This window comes from Emydura macquarii, unplaced genomic scaffold (genome assembly GCF_026122565.2).
Source record: "Emydura macquarii macquarii isolate MOO-44397 ecotype Brisbane River unplaced genomic scaffold, CSIRO-AGI_Emac_v2 contig_1644, whole genome shotgun sequence".
In the NCBI taxonomy this organism is placed as follows: domain Eukaryota; kingdom Metazoa; phylum Chordata; order Testudines; family Chelidae; genus Emydura; species Emydura macquarii.
The window spans coordinates 1,474,722-1,502,454 of record NW_027131781.1 but is presented as its reverse complement, the minus strand read 5'-3'; the positions used below and the strand labels follow the sequence as shown (position 1 = coordinate 1,502,454).

The 27,733-nt window shown below is 41.2% G+C and overlaps 2 protein-coding genes across 4 annotated transcripts in view; both read right to left on the bottom strand.

The window, feature by feature from the left end:
- Positions 1–180: 180 nt before the first annotated feature.
- Positions 181–18,542, bottom strand: WDR76 (WD repeat domain 76). Of its 2 annotated transcripts, none has more exons than XM_067555439.1 (13): positions 18,053–18,542; positions 16,554–16,964; positions 14,561–14,653; positions 13,049–13,104; positions 11,168–11,279; positions 10,029–10,130; positions 9,845–9,888; positions 9,614–9,767; positions 6,460–6,615; positions 4,983–5,200; positions 4,131–4,283; positions 2,443–2,496; positions 181–548 (listed from the first exon to the last, which is right to left on the bottom strand). In XM_067555439.1, the coding sequence occupies exons 1-13, from the start codon at positions 18,122–18,124 to the stop codon at positions 293–295; spliced, it is 1,881 nt and encodes a 626-aa protein (XP_067411540.1). In that variant the 5' UTR covers positions 18,125–18,542; the 3' UTR covers positions 181–292. The 2 variants fall into 2 exon arrangements, with proteins under 2 accessions (XP_067411540.1, XP_067411539.1); XM_067555438.1 differs by having other exon boundaries at positions 11,153–11,279; positions 18,053–18,540.
- Positions 18,543–18,885: 343 nt separating this feature from the next.
- The window catches only part of BLM (BLM RecQ like helicase), a 32,018-nt gene continuing 23,170 nt past the window's right edge, over positions 18,886–27,733 (bottom strand). For both annotated transcript variants that reach the window (XM_067555434.1, XM_067555435.1), the window contains 6 exons: positions 26,176–26,311; positions 25,645–25,844; positions 24,359–24,551; positions 23,278–23,400; positions 21,781–21,979; positions 18,886–19,577 (listed from right to left, as the gene is read on the bottom strand). In XM_067555434.1, coding sequence (XP_067411535.1) covers positions 19,400–19,577; positions 21,781–21,979; positions 23,278–23,400; positions 24,359–24,551; positions 25,645–25,844; positions 26,176–26,311 — 1,029 coding nt within the window. In that variant the 3' untranslated portion in view covers positions 18,886–19,399. The remainder of the gene's footprint in view (positions 19,578–21,780; positions 21,980–23,277; positions 23,401–24,358; positions 24,552–25,644; positions 25,845–26,175; positions 26,312–27,733) is intronic.

The following is a 27,733-nucleotide window of genomic DNA, read 5'->3' as shown; positions in this document are numbered from 1 at the left end:
GGTCATACTTAAACTGGCTTTAGGAAATATGACTTTTTATTAGGGATGCAACTTTGCCCGTACTTGTATACAAAGCACTCACCATTGGCTGGTGTGATATGACTGCTACAGATTTAACGGTCATAACTTTTTTTTTTTTTTAAAGAAAGAAAATAAGGAATGTTTCCAAACTAATAAAAATTTAATTTAAAACATTTTAATGTATATCTTTGTCCTGAGAAACATAAAGAACTTAAACAATTTAAACCATACTGAACATATTTTATGTAGGAAAAAAAAGTCAGCAACCTTTTCAATCCTTGAAAATGTGGAGACGGCCACTGGAGTTACCACCCACTAAGATATTCTTTGTAGGGTGCATGGCATTGATAGAACAAACAGAACCAAGGTAATCTACATTATAAAAGGAGTGCAACTGTTCACCGGAGGCCTGGAAGATTTCTATTTGTCTTGGGCGTGCCATACTGCCAACCACAATACAGTCGTCTTGTTTAGGGTCCCATATTGCTCTGAACCTAGTTAACCAGCGTCCTGTGTTATTGTTATGTCTAGATAGATAGAAGACATGAAAATAAAACAATGAATTTAGCAAAATGCACATTTAAATACTGCCATTTCAAGTGCTCTTGTTTAGAGTATCCATTAGCCACACGTCTATTCTCCCCTTCTAGCCATCACCATATTCAACGAGTTTGAGGATGGCACTTTCCAGAACCATCCAACACTACTCAACAGATCAGAGGAGGAAGGGACTGTAACAGGAGAAGAGGAGGAGTAAAGGCAAGAAAAGTGTAGCAAGTGATACTCTGACATAATAGGCAACTATCTGTAAAGGTACTCAAGCTCTGGGGTTATCTTTTGATACAAATACAAGGAAAAACATTAAGCCCTTTTTAAAATACAAAAGTTACAGTTATCAGGCCAGTCAGACCTAATACCAACCCCTTAGCTATCCCAGAAGTGGCAATGACTGATTTGAGGGCAGGAATCCAATCTCTCTTGTTCACAGAAAGGATTTACAGGCTTCAGGCTTCAGAGAAGTGGGGATGAAGGAAAGGGAATAAGGCAAAGAAAGGTTCCTCCATTCGCAAGCAGTGCTCTTTACTAACAAAACATGTTGCTTTAGGCATCTTGTTCAACCACAAAATATTTTTAGAATTACAAAATAATTTTAGAAAGACAAAACACCAAGGAGACCACACCCTGAATCATGAGAAAAATGTCTCAAGTGCAGGGACAAAGCAGGCTTTCCTATTCTAGTTCAGTGGTTCCCAACCTTTTTGGCTTGAGGGCTACAAATATCTTTTTTACAACCCTGAAGTACCACCAGTCTATCAACTCATAAAAATGTATTGATGTATATACCATAAGGACTACAAATCACTACATATTTAAAGTGAACATTTTGATACTACTGTGCTCATTTTTACATTCACTATTTTACACCTACCGGTTACTCACCATATGTCACACACTCACAGACAAAGTACTCGTGTAGATGAGTGTCTGTCACTACACACTGAAGTACATGGCCTGGCAGCTAAGGTGGGTGGCCTGCTAAGTGCAGCCAAACCAGAAGGCACTGATTTTTAGAGTCCTGCCCCTCCTCAAGCGTGGTATGTCCAGGCTGCTCCACCAGCAATGCCCCCCTCCCCACTGCAGCCAGACAGCAGGAGTTCAGTGAGGAGGCTTCCTCCTTGCTGATCTCCCGTCCCCCTGGCTGCAGCAGGAAAACCGCACGCATCCTGTAGCCCTGTGCGCTCCACCTGGGTCCCTAGCCAGTGGCTGCCTTCTGCAGCCAGGGGAACAGGAAATCAGTATTCCCCTCCCTCTGGCTCCAGCAGGGACCCCAGTGCCTATGGACCCAGGAGGAGCACTTTGCCATGTACTCTGCAACAACCAGAGGGAGGGGAGCGCTGATCTCCCGTCCCCTTGGCTGTAGCAAGGAAACTGCACCGGTCTTGTAGCCCACGGCAACGCACCCTGCTTGATTCCTTAGGTGGCGGCTCCCTTCTGCAGCCAGCAGGAGAGGAGCGGTGGGCCACAGGGTGGAAACCACTGCTCTAGTTTTACAGAAAGATATTAAAAGCCTCCTCACAAACTTCGTGGTCTCAACTTTGAGCTGTATCTCAGCTGTGCCTGGAGCAGGGTGGCTGGGCAACCAAATCTGGGCCTTCCACAACCCTGATCCTTGGTTTAGCGGAGGATCAAAGCCAGTCCTCAGTCAGAGCTGCTCTCTCTCATGCAGCTGCCTATGACACCAAGGGTTGTTCTAGCAGCTGGAGAATCACCAGGTTTAGGCAAACCCTAGTCATGCCCTGTTTTTGCAGTGGAAGTCACTATAACAGCCCTCTGCTACCTGGTGCTTCCTCCATCAAGTTTTACAGCAATGCAAAGCAGCCACAAAAGGCCAGATTCTTAGCCCTGGCATACGTAACTTACCTGATAGCAGTGAGCAGAGGAATCGTAGATGATAAAGAGCTCGTATCATAGACTCTGTAAGGTAAAGCAAGTCACAAAATTATATACATACACACACACGTATGTAAAAGGTATATATTTTTAAATAAAAACAAGATTTATTTGTAAAATCCAATTCAGGGACAGGTGTTAAAGTCCTGATTCCATTAACAAATATGCATTCTAAAGCAAGTTTTTGTATTTTGGAACAGAATTACTTTTTTGTTTGTTAACTTATAGCATTAGAGTGGAACAGGGGCTGCCAGAGGGCAATTTAACTTGGGAGGAGGGGAGGCACAGATTTGTTCTTCCACTTGACCCTCCCTCTTCCCCTTCTAGGGCCCCCTCCCCACCAGCAACCCTATGCCCCTGGCCCTTGAGCTTCTGTGGTCTGCAACGTGCAGGTGGTCAGAATAGATGATCGTGATGATCCCTTCTGACCTTAGTCTATGAAGGTGCTTGTGCCCACTCTTGGCTCCACAGCCGATGGAGTGGAGGGTTACCCAATGTAGAAAGCTCACACAGACCCCCTAATATGCTCTTTAAAGAGTATGTCTGGAATATTTGAACATCTATGTGTGTCTTGTTCAAACTGCAAAGATGTATGGAGTCTTTACTACTGGGGTTGGCTCCATATCACACCCTACTTTTTAAGATTATGTCTTTGAATGTCTTGTAAATATGGAGCTGTAAAGATGTGTTGCAAGCAACACACAAGAACTCAAGTAGCTGCATTTTCTCATGTCTACACAGAATTAGTAGACAAAAATATACATGTAATTTATGAATTAATGGAAACCATCCATCTTGAAAGCTGATGGTGTAAGCACCAAAACAGTTCAGTTACTGTGTGGTGCTGCAGCATCAGAAGTGGCTAAAAAGTCCAATTCCTGAGCAATAGCGTGTACCATGGATAACACAGAGGTAAAGCACAGGGCCAGAAGATGAAGCTGGTGCACTTGAGGCCTGCTGTTTACTCTCTGTTCTTTTCATTGTCCTCTCATTCACATTTCTTTAACATGTAAATTAGAGTAGTATGATTATTGTATACATTCTTGAAAGAATTTGAATTAAAAAAAAAAAAAAAAACCCAGGCCCTATACAAAATAGCATGTGAGATTTTTCAACCTAGCCTTAGCCAGGCCTCCCATTTTGTGCCTACAATTCTGTGATGCAATGTAGGTTATTTAAACATTTAAGTGTCCAATTTGTGGATGCAATCAGGTACTTAGATGGCAAGATTATTTAAATAATGAACACAAACTGAAAGCATGAAAAGTGAGACTATTTTTTAAAAATACAGTCCACACTATGAATTCGGTCCTAATTAGGTCATATGCTTTATCCAACTCTAGACAACATTAAAAAAACCACCAGCTCTTCAGCAGCAACACTGAAGAAATTCAGGTTCTCAGCATTTGTAACTGCTATACATGGATTCATTAACCAGCTTTTTTGAAAAGCTAGCCTTAGTCTATGTCTATTTACAATCACAGCTGCAGATTCTAAAGAGAAATAAGGGCAAAATATAAGCAAAATCATTTGTTATAAAAAAATATTACAAGAAATTCTACTTAAAAATGTTAAGAAATAGCTATCAAGAATGAATATTAGACAGTGAATTTTATTTTTGTATTAATTTTATCATCTTTCTTCCCTTCCCTTCTTACCTTAACTTATCATCAGAACATGTTGTCACCACTTTGTTCCCAGTAATAGGTGAGAAATATGCAGAAGCAACACTCTTTGTGTGTCCACTGAGAGAGCTTATAGGCTTGTTTCCATTAGGCTTCAGGTATCGAGTATCATAAATGCAAACGTTCCTGCATAACACACAGAGCCATTTTATAAGAGATTTCACTATGGAACGTGAAGTATAGTTACATAACTACTACAATGTGAAGTAGCTACATAATCTTTAAAATTTAAATTTTCAGTTTCCACTTACATGGAAGTGGGGGAACAGAGTACACTAGTTGCACTGTAAAAAAAATCTAAATACAATAGTAATAATTGCCTTTTAACAACTAGAATGTATAGTATATCCTGCCTACACCACTCACAAGGCAAAGAGTAATTACAAACATCAATGCCTTCATAAGCCATTACCAAAAGCCTTTATTTTCCCAAGGATCATTAAAAAAAGAGGCTACTCAATATTTTTGAAGTGGCACCATCCATGAAAATGATAGCTGTGGGTGTTCTGGTATTTTTAACCCCCTTTTCCCAAAAACAGTGTCCCATAAGGTCCTTTTCTTACTCCCAACACCAAAATATTAGGGAAAACCAAATTATATCATATTTTAATTTTCTATACAGAACATTTTCCAACATGATCAGAAAAACCTTGAATATATATATTTAAGTTAAAAAACTAAATTTCTCTATCACAAGTATCGGTAGATGGCCTCTTTCTCCAAACTGACACCATTTACATCTGATTCCTAGTGCCTTACTCTGAAACGGTTGCACAGAGTTCTTAAAGAACACAAATCATTGCAATACATTTTGGAAGTACATACGTTGCACCAGCAGCAATGAAATACTGTCTGTTCACAGGGTGAACATTGACAGTCCTTATTGTCTTTGAATTAATGTTTGCAGAAAGTTCAGAAGACGTTCCTGGTGTCCGTCTGTCCACAATAGCCACATCACCATTCCACTGTCCCACCACCAATGTGGAGGCGTTGTCTGCCAAGAAGTCAAAGGAAGAAAAGCTGGTCTCTTCACTTCTGTGCACCTAAGTATGGAAAAGGGGTTTATGTATAATTAGTTCAAAATAAAATCAGACTAATCAACTATTTCCATATTGATCATTCACTGTAATTGAAGCATTCAGTGGAATGTAATCTGCTTTAACTATAGTTATGTCCTTTCACACTAATTTATACTAGTAACACCAATTAAAACAGCATCAGTGATCCATTTAAGTAGCTTTTTCATGAGACCAGTTGGAATGGCAATAGAGAGACTTTCTGTATTTTGGACAAGACTGAACACAATGCAAAGTATGGCAAACACAATGTATTTCAAATCCTATATTTATAACTCCCACATACGGTCTTGCTCTGTTTCCACAAGCAAAGGAGAGACTCACCAAACAAATTTCACTTGGGTACTGAAGTGGGTAGCATTGGCTCTGTCTCCTCCCAACTCAGGGAAGCCCCTCGTTAGGTGCACCAAGAAGGATCAAGCTCCATGGACTTTGAGGAACAAACTCAGAATGAGGAGCCTTTGTCCATGCCAGCTTCCCCTCCTAGTGGCAATTATCCACATTTAAGGTAATGGTACTTTAAACAACATTAAAGTAAGACTTCATGCCTGCTCCCTCCAGAGGAACTTGGCCACTGGCAGCACCACACTTGAAGAAGCTACATGCAAACAGGCAAACAGCACTGAGGAATTGTGGATCCTGGGAAGGGAACTGCAAAGATAGGATGTTTGTGCCACTTGGCCTCTGTGGTGCTCCAAGCAGTTGTGCTGGGGAAAGGGTGAGAACAGCCAACAGGAGTTTTGCACTGCACCACGATTCTTTAAGGTTTTAGAGGTGTTAAATTTGTTGCTTTAAAATATACTACAAAAAATGAAGAGCATTTACTGAGTAAGTAAAAAGTCAGAGGCAGATGAAACTCATTTTAACATGAAACTGATTTCTTTACTGAGAATAAGTTAAAGAGGGTGCCCCTGATATGTTATGAGGATGTTCTCTTAAAACACTGCAGCCAAATCAAAACAAAGGCATATTGTCCAGATACTTGATTGGCTAAGAGGCTTCTGATCTCCCCCCGGCCTCTATTTTTATGAAAAAGATTTTTATGATTTCTTTATGTAGCTTTATGAGGGAACAGTGGTAAACTTTCCAGCAATCTGAGGAGCTGACAACTTATTTTTGATATTATGTGGTTAAATATTCTTCATAGCTATATATATATATTTTTTTTTTTTGAGAGAGAGACTCATAAGGAGACTTATGTGTAATGGAAGTGCATGAACATTCACCTCTTCAAAGATAGCTCTGGTAACATCCCCACACCGTACTGTTCCATCATAGCTCAGGGACAGAAGATGAGCAGGATTAAGTGGAGAGAAATACATGCAGCTTACTGGTTGACTATGTGGTATAAAGACATATACTCCATCTTCATATTTAGAATTCTGAAAATAAAAAGATTTAATAAACACAATAGGTTAACCCATTCATGTCTACTTTTTACATTATTTATTGCTCTTTCAAAAAGTTACTTGTTTCAATTCTCAACTAATATTGATTTGCTTTTTCTTAATCTTTTCTGAATGATTGCACACAGCAACAAACCCATTCCACTAGGTAAACTAATAGAACAAGACTGCTTCCAGCAGTACAAATAGCCAATTTAGCACTATTTGAGCCTCTCTAAAGGCAAATTTTTGGAGTCCTTGCTCAGGATAAACTGCTATTGATGTCAATGAGTTCTCCTGAGGGCACAGTGTATGACTTTACTCACAATTTGCAGTTCAATACACTACTGCAAGGCCCATACTTCGTTTCCCCTCATCATGGTACAACATGTGCTACAGATATTTTCTCTCAATTTCATAGTTACTATACCTCCTAGAGAGTAGAAGCTGCAACATCTGCTACAACTTAAGTTCTACCTCATCTGTTTGTTTTTACTGCTAGAATTGGTTTGCATTCAATTTGGGAGTTAAAAAAAGAACATTAAAACTTTCCCACCTCTTATTTTCTAATAATGCTAATCCTATTACAGCATCCAATCAAAATTTAAAATGAAGTCAAATGATTCTTTTTGGCGCTGGTACCATCTTCCTTCTAAAACCTGGGCTACCTTCAGTAAACCTAGACTGAATTCAGAGAAAGCTAAGACAGCTACTATATCTTGATCAGTAACACAAGCTTCTTGTGTTACAAGCTTTCCTGAGGAGCTTAAAGTAGAGCTTGCTTTGCCTTTATCAGTCATTTGGATGTAAGAAGGTGAGTGGATCTTGTTGTCCATGCACATTAATTCTGTAAGTGTAATACACACATCTGTACATGGGTAATGTGATAATTCCTGCCTTATTCTACTGGAGAAGTGAGAGGCCAGGCTTATGGCAAAAGCATTTGTTTCTTGTTCTGTTTGTTTGCAATATCATAAAACCATAGAAGTGTAGGGCTGGAAGGGTCCTCAAGAGGTCCTCTAGTCCATACTCCCATGCTAAGGCAGGAGTAAATATCCCTAGCCTAGACCATCCCTGACAAGTCTTTGTCTAACCTGTTCTTAAAAACCTCCAAGAATGAGGATTCTACGATCTCCTTCCAGGTAAGCTGTTCCAGTGCTTAACAACCTTATAGTTAGAATGTTTTGTCCTAATATCCAAACTAAATCTCCCTTACTGCAAACTAAACTTTTCCTACCCTTGGTGGATATTGAACATTAAAGGTCACAAAAATCCAGATACAGAGAAAACTACTTTAGGTCACTTTTAGAGGGTTTTACAGTTTATTCTAAGTTTTTTTGTGTTACTCCATAGCCGGTGTTATTTAGGTGTATTGCAATGCCCAAAGGCACCTATCAAGAGTGTGACCGCATGGTGCAGGATGCTATACAAGCATATATATAAAAATATAGCTTGTGCTCTTAGAATTTAAGACATAATGCAAACAATCAATAGAGGAAAAGGAGTACAAGGGTAATGAAAATAGGTACCTAAGAGATCAATGATCTTCTGTGTCCCCCATTACTGTAGTATATGAACACTTCAATCTTTAATACTTTTATCCTCATAACACCCATCAGGTAGGGAAGAATTGTTATTCCCATTTTGTAGATAGGGAACTGAGGCACACAGAGACACTAAGGGTAAAGTCTAGCCCCTTTGACTTCAAAGGGAGTTTTGCCATTGATTTTAATGGGGGTAGGATTTCACCCTACATGCATTGCCCAGAATCAGAAAGAGTGTCTCTACAGCAAGGTTCAGAACTGGACCTGGGACGGCTGGCAGCAGAACCACCGGATCATGCTTCCTCTGGTCATGTAGTAACAATGGTTGGCAAAACTTGATGTCTCTAAATTATGAGGATTTTTTAAACCTATAAATAGATGGTATTATTCAGTTATCTTTGTGTATCTCAATCTAGCTAACATTAGTTGACTGATTTCTTGGAGACATCAAGGCAGAAATGGATCTTGAGGAGGGTTTTTAAGACATGAAGGGCAGTGGCTTTACACACTAGGTCAGGGAGGGTGGCTCAAGAAAATGCAAACAGCGGAGGAAATGAGCATTTAAGGTGGGCATCTATGGCAGAGAGGATTGTGACAATAGAAGATATTTGCAAATAAGTAGCGAAAGGCAGAATTATGACAGGTCTGAAAGATGAGGACAAGAAAATTGAATTTAATGCATTGGAAAAACAGGGAGCTAGAGTAGACATTCAAAGAGAGAGTGGGCACATTTAGTACAGTGGGCAAGGAGGGTTATTTTAGCAGCTTCATTTTGTATGAACATAAGGCAGCTGATGTGGTGTTGGGAAGGCCAGAGTGGAAAAGGCTACAGTAAACAAGCCACAAGAGAAGAACAGACAAGAACTTTGAAATCAAATTCTTAGTTATTCCTACAGTCAGAGTCCAGGGGATATGAAATATATTGTAGTAGTTTTGATATGCTAACAAATACTAAATTTTTCTACAATGTGAGAGACAAGGTGGCCAAGGCAACATCTTTTATTAGACCAACTTCTGATGGTGAGAGAGACAACATAGCATAAACAAATGCATGATCGTATGTGATGAAAAAACAAATTTTATTTATATTAGTTGAGATGACATGAGCTGAGGTTAGTCCTGCTTTGAGCAGGGGGTTGGACTAGATGACCCCGAGGTCCCTTCCAATTCTAATCTTTTATGATTCTCTCATTGCCATCATCCCAATCTCATGCACATAAAAATTGTATTGCCTACTCTCACAACATACACAATCGTATTGTCTCACAGAAGTTACCAACTAAGCAGTGGAGGCTTGCTTCAGTAATTCTCTAATCAGATTTACTAAAATTATTCTCACCAGTTATTGGACTTCTTCCCCCACATCAGATTCCCAATAGATGGATCCTAAGCACAACCCTCCTCTCCTGTTAAACCAATAACCCCAAAGAGATATCACACAAGCAATTTACCAAATCCCAAAGACCAATCTGTCCAGACTTGTCTCCAGCTGCCACCAAGGTTCTGCTTTCAGAAGGATGGATAGCCACAGAATATATTCTATATTTGACAACTTTTGCCACAGCATCTTCACTCAGGATCATGTGTTTCAGACTGGCTTTATATCTAGGCAACATCATTAAAATGTTAGATATTTCCCAAAAAAAGTTAAAATTGCCAGAAATAAATTGTTTATAGATTACCTTCCTATGTTACATATGGGTTTTTCAGTACCATTAGGTTTTATCTGCATTGTAAGACAGAAAAAAAAAAAAAAAAAAAAAAAGAGAGTACAAGTTAAATTTGTGCACAAATTTACTGGCATAAAAAGATATTATGAGCTCAGGCTAAATGCACAAAAAGTTAGTGAATTATGACTAAAGGTACCTGACTTATCTTTGTCCACGTATCCAGAAACACCTCCGTTAATTCACTGTTCTTATTCTGATTTGCAGGTACCATTGGAAGAGGTCCAGGTGGCAACTGAGGCTATTTAAAGGGCAGAAACAATGTTAAATACTCCGTGCATCTTTTACAGCTTCCCAACCAGTCCATTCAACAAGAAAAATGAATAAGCAAAGGGCAGTTATTTACTTCTTACATATGCCTCAAACATAAATCTACCCTTTGATATTGAAATGTGCAGAAAGAAATTTTTCTAAAAAGATCTTATTCCAGGAGAGAAGGGCAGGAAATAGTAAATACAAGTGTGTAAAAACAAGTGCCCCCTCATACCCTTTCCTTTCCTCTCCTCATTGACTCTGAGAAGCATTGTCTTCAACAACTATATTGCAGAAGTTTAGCATTATTTCAGCAGCTATACAGAAAATGTAAATTATCAGCTCACATAGGAATATAATTTTACATGTTGCTGTATAACTTCCTCAAATAAGGTAGTATGTCTCAGGAAAAAAATAAAGCTAACGGAAAATTAGATTCAAGATATGCTGAAAACACTAAAAGAGCACGAAAAATCTGAATTAATGCTGCCGCAGCTCTGAGTCTATGAATTGAGCATACATAACATTCTATCAAGATTCTACAATGTTACACACATTTCTTTAGTTTGAGCCACAGAACTTAGAATTAACTATTGCACACTCACTTCTACCACCATATTTACCTTTCCATAGAACGTCTCAGAGCATGCTCTTTCAAGGTCATTTTGAATACAATTTACGTTGTTTCTGCACTACCCTAGATTACTTTCACAGGTCACCTTCTCCTGTTCTTTGTCTCAAGAAGCCACACAAAAGCCAATGCGGCTTTTCATGGAACAAAGTACTACTCAACATGAATAAGGGTGGAAGAATCTCACCCATAATATTCACTGTATGAAACACTTCCCAAGTCTCTGCAGTTAACAGAATAAAACTTATTTAACAATTACAGATAAGCATCATCACAGTCAAAGCCATTAAGATTAAAAATATCAAATATCTCTAAATAAAAATCTAACATGTTTTCATAAAGCTGCCAAGTATGTCTTCCTTTCTCCTGCCCCATCTTACATATTTATCAATTACTGGTTCTGGCTGTGCTGGAATTTCTGGCAATGGAACTCCTGATGGATCTACTCTTTGTAAGCGCATAGATCTTCGACGTACTGGCTCATCTTCTGGCTTTTTGGGCTCAACTCTAGAGGAATGCAAATATTCAAACAATACATATACAAATAAGCAACAGATTCTTAGCATAAAGAATCCAAAATAGATTTGGACCTTTATTTCTAGAACCTTGACCCAGACTAATATCACATCTAGCTTTGATTCATTCTAGAAATGTGTTTTGCTCATATAATCATAGAAATGTAAGGCTGGAAGGGACCCTTGAGAGGTTGTCAAGTCCATGCCTCTGTGCTGAGGCAGGACCAAATATACTTAGGTCAGGGTAGTTAATAGGTGGCCCACAATCCAAATCCAGACCACCAGAGGCGCGCCTTGCAGCGGGGCTGACGCCCCAAGCACCATCCAAACACACGGACGACACACCTGCTCCCCCAAGTTGAGAGTCAACCCTGGGCATCTGGTGCGGCTCCTGCTGTCAGCCCTGTGGGGGTGGGGCTCCATTCAGGGAGGCCGGGGGTCCAGAGGCCCCTCCAAGTTACATCAGCCCCGGGCACCAGCTTCCCCCAAGCACGCCAGCACATGATAATCACTCCTCTACCTGCAATAGCTCCCCTTCTTCCTCCCACCCACTAACTGACCCTGGTCCCCCAGAGTTTTGTGGTCCAGTCAAAATCCTCTAGTGGCCTGGATTTGGCCCGTGGTCCACCTATTGACTACCCCTGCATTGGGCCCTGGGTATATTACACAGCATCGTATGTGAACGGGGCACTTGTGACATGAAAAATCTCCCTCTGGAGTCCAGACCTTCACCAAGCAATCTGGACCTTGACAAAAAAATAATTGACTACCCCTGACTTAGGCCATCTCTGACAGGTGCTTGTCTACGAAAGAATTACAATAAACACATAGTGTCTGTAGTCTATGTTGCTTAGAAATATGTTTACTTATTACATTTTTGGTTTTCATTTATAATCCACTTTCTCATTGTTCTTTCTCCCCAACTCCTTCTCTTTATACAGGGGCAAACAACTAAGTTATCACAGAATTAAGGCTGCTTGGTGATAGGTCATCCCCTTACAGAACAGTGAGTGGAGCAAAAGTCAAAACTTCTGAAATCAGGAAATATAAAGTTAAGGCTGCCCATGCAAGCTTAACTCTGAGCTCTTTCAACAATGCCCTAATACACCCCGTTAACACACATACTTCTACTTTGCCGATCCCAGAGTTGCTGAAATGTACAAATTGAATATCTCTCTCCCTCCAGTCCAACCACTAGTCTTCATTCAATCCACTTTACATGGTCTTCCATACTATATTTTATTTTCTTCTTATTCCTCTGTACTGTAGCTTGTTTTCCTGTTTTTACTTAATGCCTGAATTTCTACATCTATTATATCTATAGCTAATGCTCTCTTTTATCCTTTTTCAAATTCTTCCACTCCAGCTCCCTTTCCCTTTATTCCAGTATCAGATTTCTTCTTCTTAGCTATCAAAAGTTAGATATCCTACTAACTGACCTCTTCAAGTCCCTTCCATCTCCACATTTCTATGATTCTATAAGAACAAGTTGCTCTTGAAATATCTTACTAAAAATACTACAACAGCAACTTTCATGCTATTTCGACCAGAAAGATATTCATACTACCATTTTCTTTTTTTTCTTTAAAAGATGAAGTAGAGAAACACACTGAGTGAAAACCTACCAACAGAGGAGTCACATGGACAGTTTAAAGTAATCAGTGGTCTAGATCCAAATTTAAATATATACTGCATACATATCTTGAAAAAAGTAAAATTAGCAAAAAGAGCTGATGCATCTCTCAGATACAGTTATTTTACCTTTTGATTCCATGAGATTGTCCTCTGGTTGCTATTTTGCGAAGTCTTGCAGCTGACTTTAAAGAAAAGTGTAGAAATGCAAATCTTAGATGAGCAATTGTTTTTTTGGAATATTTTTGTGCAATACAGTTAATAAAGGAAACTTAGTGATTATGCTGCAGTTATAGTCAGATGAAGTAACTAAAAATTAGATTTCCATGTTTATTCTCTCTCAATGAATTATCTGACTTGTTCAGTTTACCAATACAATTTTCTTAACTTCCAATTCTAGAAATTAAGGAATAAATCTGAAACTCAAGCTGTGTTGTTTCCGCCTCTTGTTCTCATAAGTTGTGTTACTGACTACCAAAAACACTCGTTGAATTTTGTAGATGGCACAAGAACAAAACACAGTCTATCTTGCTATTCTATACCTGTATTTCTCTTGCAGTGCTAAGAAAAACAAAATCTTAAACAAGAAGCACCAGAGAAAGTGACTTTGAACAGAAATCATACTTTAAGAGAGAAGGCTATGCATATAAACCTATATTAGATTGAATTTATGACGAAGAATCAAGAGAGGATTAGATATATAAAAGCTGTAACATCAGCAGTTGCATTCACTAAAATTATAATCACTTTCGGACTTGAATTGAGCATACAACTGCAGGGATAAAGAGCAAATTGGTGGACAGCTGAGTGCTTGTTCAGTGTTTCATTTCTTTAGACACAGAATTTTAGAACGGTTTGTGTACACAGATAGGAAGGAGTGTAGTGGACTACACTGGAGTGGAGTGGGGGGGGGCCTTCAATTTGTCTCCACTGAGCTCTCCAGAGACAACTGAGATTCTCTTTAGTCATTCGCTCCTCCCCCAACCACAGAGCTTGAGTCTTGGTGGGCATAAACTTTATTCCCTCCAAGCTAGGGCTCTCTGTGCCTCTCCAGCTGGGACTGAACAATTCCACCTCCATCTCTTCTAGCTGTTGTGATAAGAAATAGCAAAAGAGTACTCAGAACCAGCTCTGGGTGAGCAAAAGAGTAGACTTCCAAGGAAGGAGCTTACTCCTTAATAGCAGAGATTGGAACTATCGAAGAATAAACAGTATACAGGAGAGAGCAGGAATCTGGAAAGGAGAGGAAGAGCAGGATCTGCGTCTGTAGATAACATTTAAATGTCACTATCTTAACTTGTTGGACTACTTCCTTCAATGTGTAGCAGTGTAATACATCACACTTATAGTGATTTCCAGGTTTTAAATACTTTACAAATGTTAATGAATGAAATCCAACCTTCAAAAAATTACAGCCCTATCAAAAAGTATGCGCAAAGCATAATCTGATCACTGTGATATATCATTGCAAAGTTGGGTGCATAATGAAGATTTTATGCCTCTCTCTGAAGGCATCTGGTGTAGGGTACTGTTAGAGACATGTTTCACAGCTAGATGAACAGCTCAGTTTTGGTATGGCAATTTCTATTACATTTAGAGTGGCAATATTTTATTGTTACTCTAAGCAGACATCATACAAACCTCAAGCAGCTTTAGAGAAGCAAAAAAATTAGCATTTTCTGTAATGTTCTTTAGTCTTTTTCTTTCATAGGCCGACAGCTGTGAAGATTCATCCTGCACGAAATAAACAAAAGCAATTACTTTGTAAGATGATATTTAAAATATTACACAAAGTACATGAAAGGGCCTGGACTGTTGAGAAGATAAAGCACTGCACAAAGCTGCATGGCTTTTTTTTAAAAAATAAATAGACAAGATTTTAGGTTCCAAGCATCTCTTACAATAAATTTAACTTCATAGTGAGGAGTACCAAGCATTCCACCATTCCAAAAAACTGTTACAGTATGAAGTCATTAAAAGCAAAACAGCACAAACCACTAGAAAGTAGACAAACTATTTAAAATGGAATTGGGAGGAATAGGGAAAGAAGTGACACATTACATCAAAATCCTAAATAGTAGTGTTTTAACAGACCTCTGTCAGTGTGATCAAAGAGTCCAGTCACAGACAAACATCAATATCAATTCATATTTAGCTTTAATAAAAAGAAGCTGTGGATTCTTCATTTTATCCTCTGCAGAAGCATTTTCCTCTCCCCACCGCAAAAAAGATATACCACAACAAGAAAGGATAAAACAGCACAGCCCCAAAATCTGATATTTAAGAAATGGTAACAGAATTAAATTTCTTGAAGGCACATCTGCTGAGCTTTGAAGAAGATCTGAAGAAATATGCAGGGGAGCTAGTCAATACAGTTAACTTTAGAAAACCTTTATTAATTCCACATATTGACAGAAACTAAGCTGGATTTGTACAAAGAGAGAAGTGTTTTGCACATACGGCTCAGGAACACACATGAATATGGAGTTTTAAAGATGTGTCAAAGTTCTTTATAGATGTTAAAATTATTTCAGTAATATCTTTAATACTACATTGATAAACAAGCAACGAAAGCATACATGAGGTAATTATAACAACACTGCAAACTGTAAAGTATCAATATTAGGTTGTTTTATAATAGTTGTATCTGGTATTTATAGAAAAATTCACTAATAGAGTCCTTTTTAGAACTAAAGCCATCTAAATTTTTTGTAAGAGTGAAATTATTCAGGTATACATCTTTCAATTATACTCATAAGCAAAATTCTGGACCTAAATGGAATAAGCTATGTGTTATTTCTTTGATACCTTATAGAGAATAAAGGAAATATGGTACATTCTGAAAATTATTATTTGGATTACCATGGCACTTAGGATCCCTAGTCATGGACCAGGAACCCATTGTGCTAAGCCCTGGGCAAGTACAAGGCAAAAAGGTAGACCCTGCCCCAAAGAGCTTACAATCGGTTGTCTTTTCTCTTACACTTAGATGGATAGGCAGGCAGACAGACGGGAATACAAGGAAATGACGAGACGAGACTAGACTGAACACTATGATAAAAGAAATAGAGTAATTTTCTTTTTCTGATAACAAAACTTTTAGAAACCATTCCTGAAACTGATACTGCTCGGGAAGGCCTCTGTGGATTCGGTGGCAAGATCAAGGCCTTAGTTCGGATTTTTGTTATTGGGATTTTGTTTAGCTATGATTGCTTGCAAGAAAGAGTCTCTCATGCATTACAGACAGTCTTAAGATGAATTATGTTAAGTAAAATCTAATATTTACCTACAGCCAATAACAATAGACCTTATCTTAACAATATTGTTAAGAAAAAGATGAAAGACAGTTATGCAAAAATGAAGGATAACTTGAGTAATGAAAAACATGGTCTTATTTTCTTATCTTTAAAAAAAGTAAAATTGTATTCCCTTCAAAACAGTAAAAAAAGTGTTCTCCTCTTCGCTATTTTCTAGGGGCAAACAGTTCAAGTATTGATGATTTTGTAAATGAGAAAATTTCAAAATGTGAAAGACACCAAATAAGGTATTGAGGGCTTCACTAGGAATATACTGAGGAAGCTAAAAGCAAAAGAGAATATTGTCACTAAAATACTGATAATGTTTGGTTTCTTACCCGGTAAGAGACATCTGAATTACTTCCCTCACTGTCTGTATCCCAATTGTTTTCTGAACCATGATCAACTGTAAGTGAGGTGTTCGTGGGTGACACCATGCAACTTTTATTATGAAGTGAAGATACATTGGGGATTACACCTTGTGGGCTGGCAGTTTTGTAGGATACATTTCTTGTTTGCAAACTTGTGGGATCATCATCAGATTTCTTGACTTTCAGTTCTCTTTCTGAAGAGCCTTCATCACTAGAAAACTTTTCTAGTAAGCGTTTTTGGAGCAGACGTTTGTTGCATTTCTCTTCTTTGATGGATAAGGGGGTGAGAAGAACTTTCACTTGTTTTTCTAAAACGGCTCTTTGTTCAGCTCTTCCTGATACACAGGTCATACTGGGGTTTTCTTTAGGTGTCCGCTCCTACACAAAGTTGAAAAAAAAATAAATACAGTATACTATACTAAAACTCAGCTCCCGCAACCGGTCTCCAGTCAACTGTCTGTAGATAACTAGCGACAGGAACAATTCACTTGAAAACTAGTGTGCATATTAAATACCATGCTGTAATTTTACAAACACTGGAGTGTAAAAAAACAAACCCGGCTGCTGCTGGGATTTTCTGGTGCCTTCAGTGATGAAGCCCAAAGCCTGAAGCATTCCTCCTGAAAGAATGCCTCTCTCCCCCCCTGACCGCCGGCAACATCAGCAGCTCCTCCAGATCCGAGGGTAAGCACGTGCTTCCCTTCGCCCACCGCTGTCACCTTACACGCAGAGCGGAGCGGAGCGGAGCGGCTCTGAGAGCCTGCCCGCCCGCGGCCGGCCCGAAGCTGCTGGCGAGGAGGCATTATGCGGCGATGAAGACCCGGCTTTACTTCTCTCCTGCCGCCCCCTCGCTCCCCCGCCTTTCCCAGCAGCGCAGCCGTCCGGAGGGCGGCGGGCAGCCGGCGGCAGAGGCGCTCCACAGCGGAGGGCTGCACGCCGGGGAGCCAGGCCGTGCAGACAGGAGATGTCGGGGGCAGGCGCCGGGGCGGGACGCCGCCCCACTCAGCCGCGCCGAGGAAACAATCCACCCCCCCCCCGCGCCGGGCAGCTAAATATTGGCGGGGGGGGGACGGGGATCTTTGTGCTGTGGTCAGCCCCGGGTGGGGGTGCGTGGGTGGGTCGGGGCTACTGGCCGGGCCGCTCTCACACGCCGTGTTCGCTCAGCGGAGCGTCGCTGCCGGGCGCTGGGCAAAGGCAGCAGGAGCCGCTCGCCGCCCCCGCGGCCCGTGAGGGGAAGGAACCTGCCGGGTGAGGGGGGCGCGGGTGTGGCGCAGCCCGGGGCGGCCCCGCTACGGGCACACGGCGCTGCTCGCGGGAAGGGGACCGGGGCAGGGGCCGGGCCGGGAGCTGGGGCCGCGCAGCGCAGCCCGGGGCAGCTCAGGGCGGGAACAGCCGGTGCCGGAGGTGAGGCACGCCGCGCTGGGGATGGGGCGGACCAGGCGCTCTGGGAGCCGGCCTGACCTCACCTGCATCCGCTGCCGGGTGAGCGGCGACGGCAGCTCCTCGGCGCCCAGAGTCCCGGCCTCGGCGAGCGGCATCTCCCGTCCCAGGCCGCGGCGTGCCGGGCGGGCGGCAGCACGGACAGACGGACACACACACACAGCGCGGGACCGGCCGGGGCGGGGCCTCCCCTTCCCGCTTATGCGAGGCAGGCGGCGCGCTCGTCTAACGGCCCCTCAGGCCAGCGCGCGGCGAGCCCGCCCCGCCCCGCCCCCAGGCGCCGGCCCGCCCCCTTCGGCAGCCGGCGGAGCACTGGCGCCATGCTCGGCGCTCCCCGGCAAAGCCCGTCCCGGGGCAATGAATCAGACACTTCCCGGGCAGCTGCACACGCAGCCCGGGCGGGCCGACCCCCCCAGCCGCTCGCCAGCGGGCAGGTAGCCGGGGATGTGTTCAGCGCAGCGGCCCGGGCACCAGCGGCCGCACGGTGCTCTACGCGGCTGAGGCGTTCGCGCCCTCATTAAAGTTGCCTCAGACCTTTTCCCCTCCCCCTTTCCCCGCCCCGGCGGCCCGCGTCGAGCGAGGTGTGACGCCAGCCCGGGGAAAGCAACAGACACGCCTGGGGACAGGCCAGGCCAGGCGCCTCAGCGGGCAGGCTGGGGGCGAGTCGCTCCGTCCGGGAGCACGGCAGCCGCTGAGGGAGGGAAGGAAGGAAGGAAGCGGTGCGGGCCGCGGATCCGTGCCCAGCGTCACTCCGCCATCCAAAGGATGCCCTTGGCTGCGGCAGCACCCGGGTGTCTGGCCGACCACATCGCCTTGCAGCTCTCCCCCATGCTTGAGGCCAGGGCTTCAAATGGCCCAAGGGGCGGGGGGAATATCCAAGACTATCCGACACTGAGAACACCTACGACTAAGACACTCCTCCCGAGACCTAGGTTTTGTACAGACAACCATTCAAGACCAGCTCGCTGGCCGTGAGCGACTGAGGGCCATCATCCCTCATTAGCAGAGTGAGGTTCCTGGCTCCAAGCATCACGGCCAGTGAATGGTTTTCAGCCACAGTCACATGTGTTCTGTGTGCAGGATCAGAGGGAGGCAGTTCTCAAGGAACTAGAGCATGTTACAGTGATTAATCACTACTAAGTCTATAATCAGTCATAATTAGCATGTTTTTTATAATATGAATAGTTAGCATCAGGGAAGAATTGGAAGTTCCAAATACAGAAATGCATTTATCTAAAAGCATTTATTTAAACAAATACACCCCTCGTACTTGACAAATGTATGATATCAAAGTTTTAATACATTTGAAAAAAATTAAGTTTAATGGAAATGCTGACAGCTTGTAGCTTTATACAGTATTTACATTCTGAGAGTTACAATAGTGAGTAGGAAGGTTTAAGGAATTGTCTGTTTTTGGGCTTTGGCGGTGCCATAATGCCCAGTTTCGTACTGGTTCCTGGCACAACGGTAGTACCATAATATGTTGAATTGTGTCTTGAGGATGCCTGGACTTTGGAGTTAGAAGAGGTCTTTTTGTTCTTGATACCACCCCTAGAAATGCAGAGAAAAAACAATGATTTAGCATATCAGTGTGATACCCAAGATCATACACTCGTATATTCCATTATCTAGAACAGGAGTGTCAAATATATGGCCCATGTGCCAGATCCACCTACATGATGTATTGTGGCTTGCCCAACATTCATATTCTTCAGAATCATTTAAAAACAAAATATAAGTTTCTAACACTCATAGCTGCAGAGGTAACCTTTTAAACATAAACCAACTGTAATGCATGCTGTGATGTCTGTAGACAGCCTGAAACGATGCAGAAGGATGAACTCCCCTTTGTGTTATGAACAGAAAAGGTCTCAGTTTTAAAGATTGCTCTCTGAATGGCTTGAGGCCAGACAACTCTTCTGTGCTTTCCAACTTCCTTCCAACTGTTTTAATATTTATCTACATTTAGTTTCCCATGTCTTTAGACTCAAGTTACTGTTATATATTAACATCCCTCCTGTGAGTCTCATCCAGAAGATGAAATTTATTAGGTAAAAACAAGATGGTTGCACTAATCTCATTTGTATCAAATGCAGAATTTCTCCCTCCTGGTTCATTTTAGCTTCAGCCCTTCTCTGTTTTAAATACTGCTGCTATGAGATAAAATCATTTCATCCCAAAAGTTAAGCAGCACACCACCATGCAGTTTAAGCCCCAACCTCTGCGGAAAATGTCATCTGCATTTCAAAATCATCCTTGCTGTTACCAAGAAATAAATCAATGCTTAAATGGCCATGCTGTGCCTATGGGACCTACCAAAGTTGCTTGTTTTGGTGCTACATATGTATCCATAGTGAGCAAATGGAGCACAAGTTAAGAAACAAAACCTAGAGTTGATTTGATGCTACCAGTACCAATAGTGTACAGATAAGGAAGTGGAACAGAGCTATATTGTTGTGTGCTCTATATGGAGAAGCTGTGGGCAAGAGAAAGGGGAGGAAGACAAAATGTTTACAAATGGAAAAGGATAAACCAGTAAAGACAAAACTACTTCTCAAGCTTCCAAGATCATTTTCTAGCACTAATTCCAAGTGAGTAAGCAAAAAAATATGAACAAAAGATTCCTGACAGTATTTCTTTGAAACTTTTGCAGGCAAGGCAACAGATCTACCAAAATTTAACAAGTGGAAAGATATGCCAATAATCTTATGGCTTGCTTTAAGTTAATGTCAAAATTAAAAGCTGTTGCAAAGCATGTAAATTTGATCTGAGCCTTTGGGAAATATAGATATTACCAATCAGAACGAGAAGAGGAAAACAAGAACATTGGCCCCAGCAGAACATCTAGAGTTGCGTACTGTACTGAAAACCATAAAACTAATGTTTAATAATTAACTTAAATGTCAGGGCTCTGGCAGGCTAATTAGCATATAAAAAGTATATTTACTCAAGATTCCAGCTGGAAAATTACAACTGGGGAATGTCTGTTCCACTCTTTCATTTTTAGGGGACAGGAAGAGATTTCAAAGGGGAGGTGCAGAATCAAACTTAGAATATTTTTTCATTATCATTATTTTTCTTTTTAGATTCTCTGAAGAATGGTAGTCTTTTCCTCTCCTTTCCATTGTTTGTGCTGTTGTAAAAATAGCTAGAAGTTGTGTGTGTCCTATCTCCTCACTCTCACATTTTCCAGTGTATTTTTCAATCCCTGGATCCTTCAAGTTTGCTGTAATTCTATGGGATGGCTGTAAATCTGTCAGGACCTTAACTTGATTAAAATGAGACTTATGCACTGACAATACACTAAGGATTTCACTCCACAAGATCCTTCTCTTCAAACCTGTTTCCCACTGTTAAAAGGGGTGCATTTCCCCTCACACTGCCACCCCTCCTGGATTCCTGGAGTGCAATTGTGTCTAGCTCCTCTGCTCTGCACTCCACATTCTAGCCTTGTGTGAAATCATAGTAAAAGCTCCTCTCAGATCCAGGAACTCCAAACCAGTCATGTGTGCTTCTGGAATATGAGTATCACCACCATATAGTAATGACTTTATAAAGAGGTTATAAATACTTCCAAATTCATGTTTTTCATGCTGTTGGACTAATGCTTCTCTGTCCCCACCATTTTCCTATTGACTCTGTTCTTCAACATAAAATGAATTAAAGCCACCTTAATCCAACACTCAAGTGGGTATTATCATCAGCATGCTGTTTTGGTTAAGCAAATGTTACAAGTATTAAACATACAACATACCTCTTGGAATGAGACTGCTGGCTACCACCATCGCCTGTATTTTTCTTTTTGGATTCTCTGAAGAATGGTAGTCTTTTCCTTTTCTTTCCATTGTTTGTGCTGTTGCAAAAATAGCTAGAAGTTGTGTGTGTCTCCTCTATCTCCTCACTCTCACATTTTTCAACGTCCGTACCCGTGGTTTGGTCAGTGTCAGTGTCTTCTACAAACAGACATGTTGTTAAAACTAATGCAACTGGGACATTGTCTTGGCCAAAACACAAAGGTCCAGATCCACATGCCAAAATACACAATGCAAATAATGAGGTTTTGTGCAAAGGTGGCTTAAAGCTCTTTCCACTGCGAGGGTCCTACGTAGGCTGGTCTATACCAGGAACAAGGAGCCAAAAGCGTAGATCCACTCTGGCATGACATAGGGGAAAATTGACTAATTTACTTTGCTCTAGCTTGTGTGACTGTCAATTCTTGGTAACTTCATCCGAGCATCATAATCTACAGGAGTAGATTAAAGCGCAGTATCCTGCCATGCCACATGGACCCTGTTAACATGCACTAAAAATTCCATAATGTACTTTATATACTCCCATAGATCACTATGCTTGAACGAAGTTACCAGAGCTGATAGTTACATAGGGCCCAATTCTTCTGACTTGGGTTCTGTGTCGTTACATCTGGGCAAAGTAACCATGAAATGTTACCATTCTGATTTAGTAGTGTTTTATATCCACTTTTGGTAATTATTTCATAGACTTTAAGGCTAGAAAGGACCATTATGATCACCTAGTCTGACCTCCTGTATATCACAGATCATAGAACTTCCACAAAATAATTCCTAGAGCATATCTTGTAGAAAACATCCAATCTTCATTTAAAAATTGTCAGTGATGGAGAATCCACCACAACCCTTGATAAATTGTTCCAATAGCCAATTCCTCTCACTGTTAAAAATTTACGCCTTATTTTCAGCCTGAATTTGTCTAGCTTCAACTTCCAGCCATTTAATCGTGTTATATTTTTCTCTGCTAGATTTACAGTTGACCAAAGCGTAAGTCAGTGGAGAACTTGAGTCTGGAATTTGTTCGCCCATTCTACAATGCTAGCCCATAACTAGCTGATATGAATTGGAAAAATACAGTGCAAGATAACTTCAAGGCTGAGAATCTCCTCTATACTCCCAGCCCTGAAAGGAGGGCCAGTAGATCAGCAATCTTAGTTTTCTTCTCTCATTCTTACCCAGGACATTTGAAGTCCAGTTATCCACCACTGTCTATTTAAGAGTTATAGTGAATTCCCCCACCCCCACCACTTGCCTCTTAGTTGCGGACCCTTCTGTGCTCTGAAAATCCACAAAGGTTTCCACAATTTTTAAAAATGAATGTTTGAACACAGGCCATAAAGCTGTATTTGAACATGGATAACCTAGTTTGTTTATGTAACGTCATACAAAGAAAAGGCTTTTTAATAAAAAGCACACACATTTAGATGCAAGGCATACTAAACCTGACATTGTCCATTCAGAGTACTTTTGCATGACTTGAATTATTTCTGCACCATACTTTTCCAGTTTGTCTTCTGTAACACCATCAATCTGAAGCAAAACCTCTGAGTCAGAAGACAAGGTTTCTGTATGCAGATATAAAGAAATTTGATTAGATAAAATTTATATCAGACAAAATAGGTTTTGTACACTTTTTTGTTTTTAAACACAAAGAAATATTAGTAGGTTTAAAATTCAGAAGAAATGCAGACAGGATTAAATCAGACAACAAGATGTATTTTTGGAATTTGCCCATCAATAGGGTGTCAGAACTCTCAGCTCATATTCACATACTAAACAAGGAACAAGCTGAGTCAGCTCTGTTGCAGAACTTAATACGCAATAAACAAATAGCACTAAATCATGCCCATCAGGGCACATTTCAGGAACAGGGCTTTAAAGAAATTGGGGCAGAATAGCACAAAAAGAGCAAACACACACAGGAAATTCACCCACTTGTGTGCCGCGGTGCACATAAGAACGGCGATACTGGGTCAGATCAATGGTCCATCTCGCCCAGTATCCTGTTTTCCAACAGTGACCAATGCTAGGTGCTTTAGAGGGAATGAACAGAACAGGCAATCATCAATTGATCCATCCTGTCATCCACTCCCAGCTTCTGGCAGTCTGAGGCTAGGGACACCCAAAGCATAGGTTTGCATCCGACTATCTTAGCTAATAGCCATTGATGGACCTATCCTCCATGAACGTATCTAATTCTTTTTTGAACCCCATTATACTCTTGGCCTTCACAACATCCCCTTGCAATGAGTTCCATGGGTTGACTATGCATTGTGTGAAGTAGCAACCAGCTGCCCAAGTATACATGGGCATGCCTCTCTTCCAGCAGACTGCCTCCCAGCTGGTTAGCATGAACATCCACTCAGCAGCAAGCACTAGAATGGAAGTCAATCATGGTGCTCTCACACTGTCACAAAGCATGGCTCCCGCCCCAGTGTAATCCCATCCCTGGGATGAATCCTGTCCCGAACCAGAAATAGCCTACTGTCCAGAGGAGTTTTGGGTTGTGAGGATAAACATTACCTGCTATTCTCTTGAGTGTAGCAGTGTTAAAAATATTGAAGTAATGGACACCAAAAACTTTTCCAAGAGCTTTGCAAACATCTGTAAGTTCCACAAGACATTTCTTAACCATCTCTTCCCGTTGTGACGTTTTTGTGACTGAAGCCCTTTGCTTTCGAATAGTGCTGGCATTCTCAGTTTCATAAAACTCCACCTGTTAAAATGAGAAATTAAATAAGTAATTAATTTATGAGAAACTATTGCAGAGCAGCTGAACAACAGATATCTGATCTTTAACCAGTAAAAAGAGCTATGAAAACCGAACAACTTTCATTTTTTGATAACATTTGTTATTGACTTAAGGTAACTGTTTACCCAACAAGAAGAACTCTACACAAGATACATTTTAAGTGTATGGGCTTTTCCACCAGGGATCCCCAGCCACGTGGTTACCAGGCACAACCCACCCAACTTCATTTCTTAAATAATTGTTGGACTGAGTTCACAGAACACAGGAAAAAACAAACAAAAAACACAGCAAGTTTTGGGTGGGGGCTGCTGAAACTTGTGGGACTATTGTTGAAGGCTGGCTGCTGAAAATGTCGTTTCACATTTTCCTCCCTACCTATACAGCACTGCTCTGAAGCGGGTGTTACCAGGGAGCTGGCTCTACAGCCTCTTGTAATGCAGCTTTCCTTGGAGCTTAGCACTGGCTGCAGAAGAGAGCTGAAGAGCTGCAGCTGGGCTGTGGTTAGGAGAGAAAGGAGCAGGATGAAAACAACCTCAGGGAAAGAAGGAGAGAGTTGCTTCTTTCTCCGCTTAACTAGCCCCTTCTGAGTCCTAAGGATCACAGGATTTTGCCAGCTTTGTTTCTCCCATTGTGGAATATAACCCAGTTGATGCTCTTTCATAAACTACTTTTTGAGTCATGCCCTACCACTTGAAAAGTGCTTGGTTAGAGCATTGGACTGGAGACCAGACCTACTGAATTCTATTCCCTCTGTATGTGACAAGTAATTTTTGTACCTCAATTTCCATTATCTACAAGTAGGTTATATTCATACTTTTGACAACTCACCAGAGTTTTGTGAAGTTTAACTAATAGTTGCAAAGCACCCTGAAATTATTGAATAAATGAGAGTATAGTAATGTAAAGTTATTTTTGTTCTTAAACTATCCTGGCATTCAATGTAAATTAAAAGTACTTTGCAAGTTCTTAAAGCAGAAAAGAACAATAATCAGTTTAATTTTATTTTAAGAAGGAAACACCACTGCAGAATTAGAGGAAAAGTAAATTTGTTACACACCTGTAGATATCCATCTAGCACAGCCTGTGCTTTCTCTCCTACCACTACATATGCTACTGCTTGCTCAGAAGCAGTAATATACAAGTCTTCCTCAAGAATCTTGTCCAGGACCAGCTTTCTAAACAGCCTTTCCGCATTATGTCGGGAGTAGGCAGCTCCCATCCCAAAGATACCAGACTGAATCCTAGCACTTTTCATACCTGTTCAGTAAGAGTAAACAGAATTGGTCTGTAGTAACTAAGCCAGTAAGTTACATAAATGTGAAAGGCTATGGAGCCATTTACAGAGCCTGTTCACAAAAATCTAAACAAGTGGCAGAAGCTTGACGGCTTAAAATAATTATCATTTTATCTACCCAATACAGGGCTAGGGTTTTTATTTGCTCTAGAGCATTTGCCATATGGATTACTCTCAGGAAGGAACCCGATTGGTATATATCTTGTTTCAAGCTTCTGCCTGTGCTTTATCAGCCTTCTGGTGTATAGCCAAGATTTGGCCTACACCAAATATTTGAGCAGCAAAACAACTTACCCAAGAAAACGTCAATCATCATGTTCAACGTATACCTTCCAGAACCTGCACTTCTTCTCCCCATTTGTCCACAATGCTCTTGAATAAATCTTATAATAGTTTTCACTTCATCTGTCACATTTCTTGATTTGTAATCCTATCACAATAGATTTGATTAGAAAGATTTGTTTCCATTGTAACTAATGCAATTTGCTACTGACTGTCATGCTGGGTAGACTGGGGGGGGGGGGGGGGGGGGGGGGGGGGGGGGGGCATTTAACATATGGGTTAACATCAGTATGTCAAAATCATAATTCATGTGAGATATGCCATGTCAGGTACTGTTAGGAAGGTTATAATATGCCAAGTAAGATAATACTTATGTTCATGTGTGATGTGTGAAATGGAAGTTATAGATATATTTGATGTATATGTATTTCAAATGGTGCTGTCTGAGTAACGACTCAGACAGGATGGCTGCAGAACAATAGCCTGCTTAATGGCCCATTAAGACATTCCCAGGTGCAAGGGTCCAGGGGAGAAGCTGGAGATACACCTGATGAGGCACCAGGACTTGCCCATGTGATCCTGAACTCCATTTTGGTTCTGTAAAATTCCACAAGCAGAATGCCTGATGAGGCACCAGGACTGACCCATGTGGCTCTGGACTCCATTTTAGTTCCTGTAAAACCTTACAAACCGCATGGCCAGGGCCAGAGGGTATATAAGGCAGAGGCCTTGGGAATCCATTTTGTCTTCAGTCACCAGTCAGGACTCAGCTTCAAACACCTATCTACCTCTGAATCAAGTCATCTGCAAGTGAAGCTGTGTAATATAGGACTGAGGCCCATCCAGTTACTGGATGTATATCAGAGGAACTATACAAGCCTGCAAACTCCACAATTCTTCTAGAAACCCGATGTATATGGACTTTCAATCATTTGTATGTATCTGATTGCTCTAATCCTTTAACATTTCTCTTACGATTTCTTTCTTTCTTTTTACAATACACCTTTAGTTTTAGTTACTAAAGGATCGGCTGGTAGCGTAGTATTTTAGGTAAGATCCAAACTTATATTGAACTGGTACTGTGGCTGACCCTTTGGGGTCAGAGGGAACCTTTATAGTAAAGAGCAAAGAGTTTAAATAACTGGTCTCTTTACTGGACCTAGTGGCTGACTGGGAGCCAGAGGCTGAAATGCAGTAAAGGGGGCTGTGTGCATTTGTGTACTGGCTTCTGTGGGGATTCAGAAGTGCAGTTTGTGGCTGGTTGGGAAGTCTGGCTTCAGTACCACCCACCAGTGCTGGGAGAATCTGCTCTCTGTTTGCAGCATGCCCTGACCTTGGCATTATCAATTGGCTACTCTGGGCACGGGACGGGTCACACTGGCAACTTTGTTTGTCACTACTGGGCTTTTTTCAATCATAAATTAATTCTGATCCACATATAGATTAATTATTACCTATTTACATCCATATGCCATTGCCATCAGAATTTTAGCTTAGTAAATAAATCTTTGAAAATGTAAAAGGATCAAAAAAGTTAAAGAACATACAGATATTTCAAAGCCATTTTAGC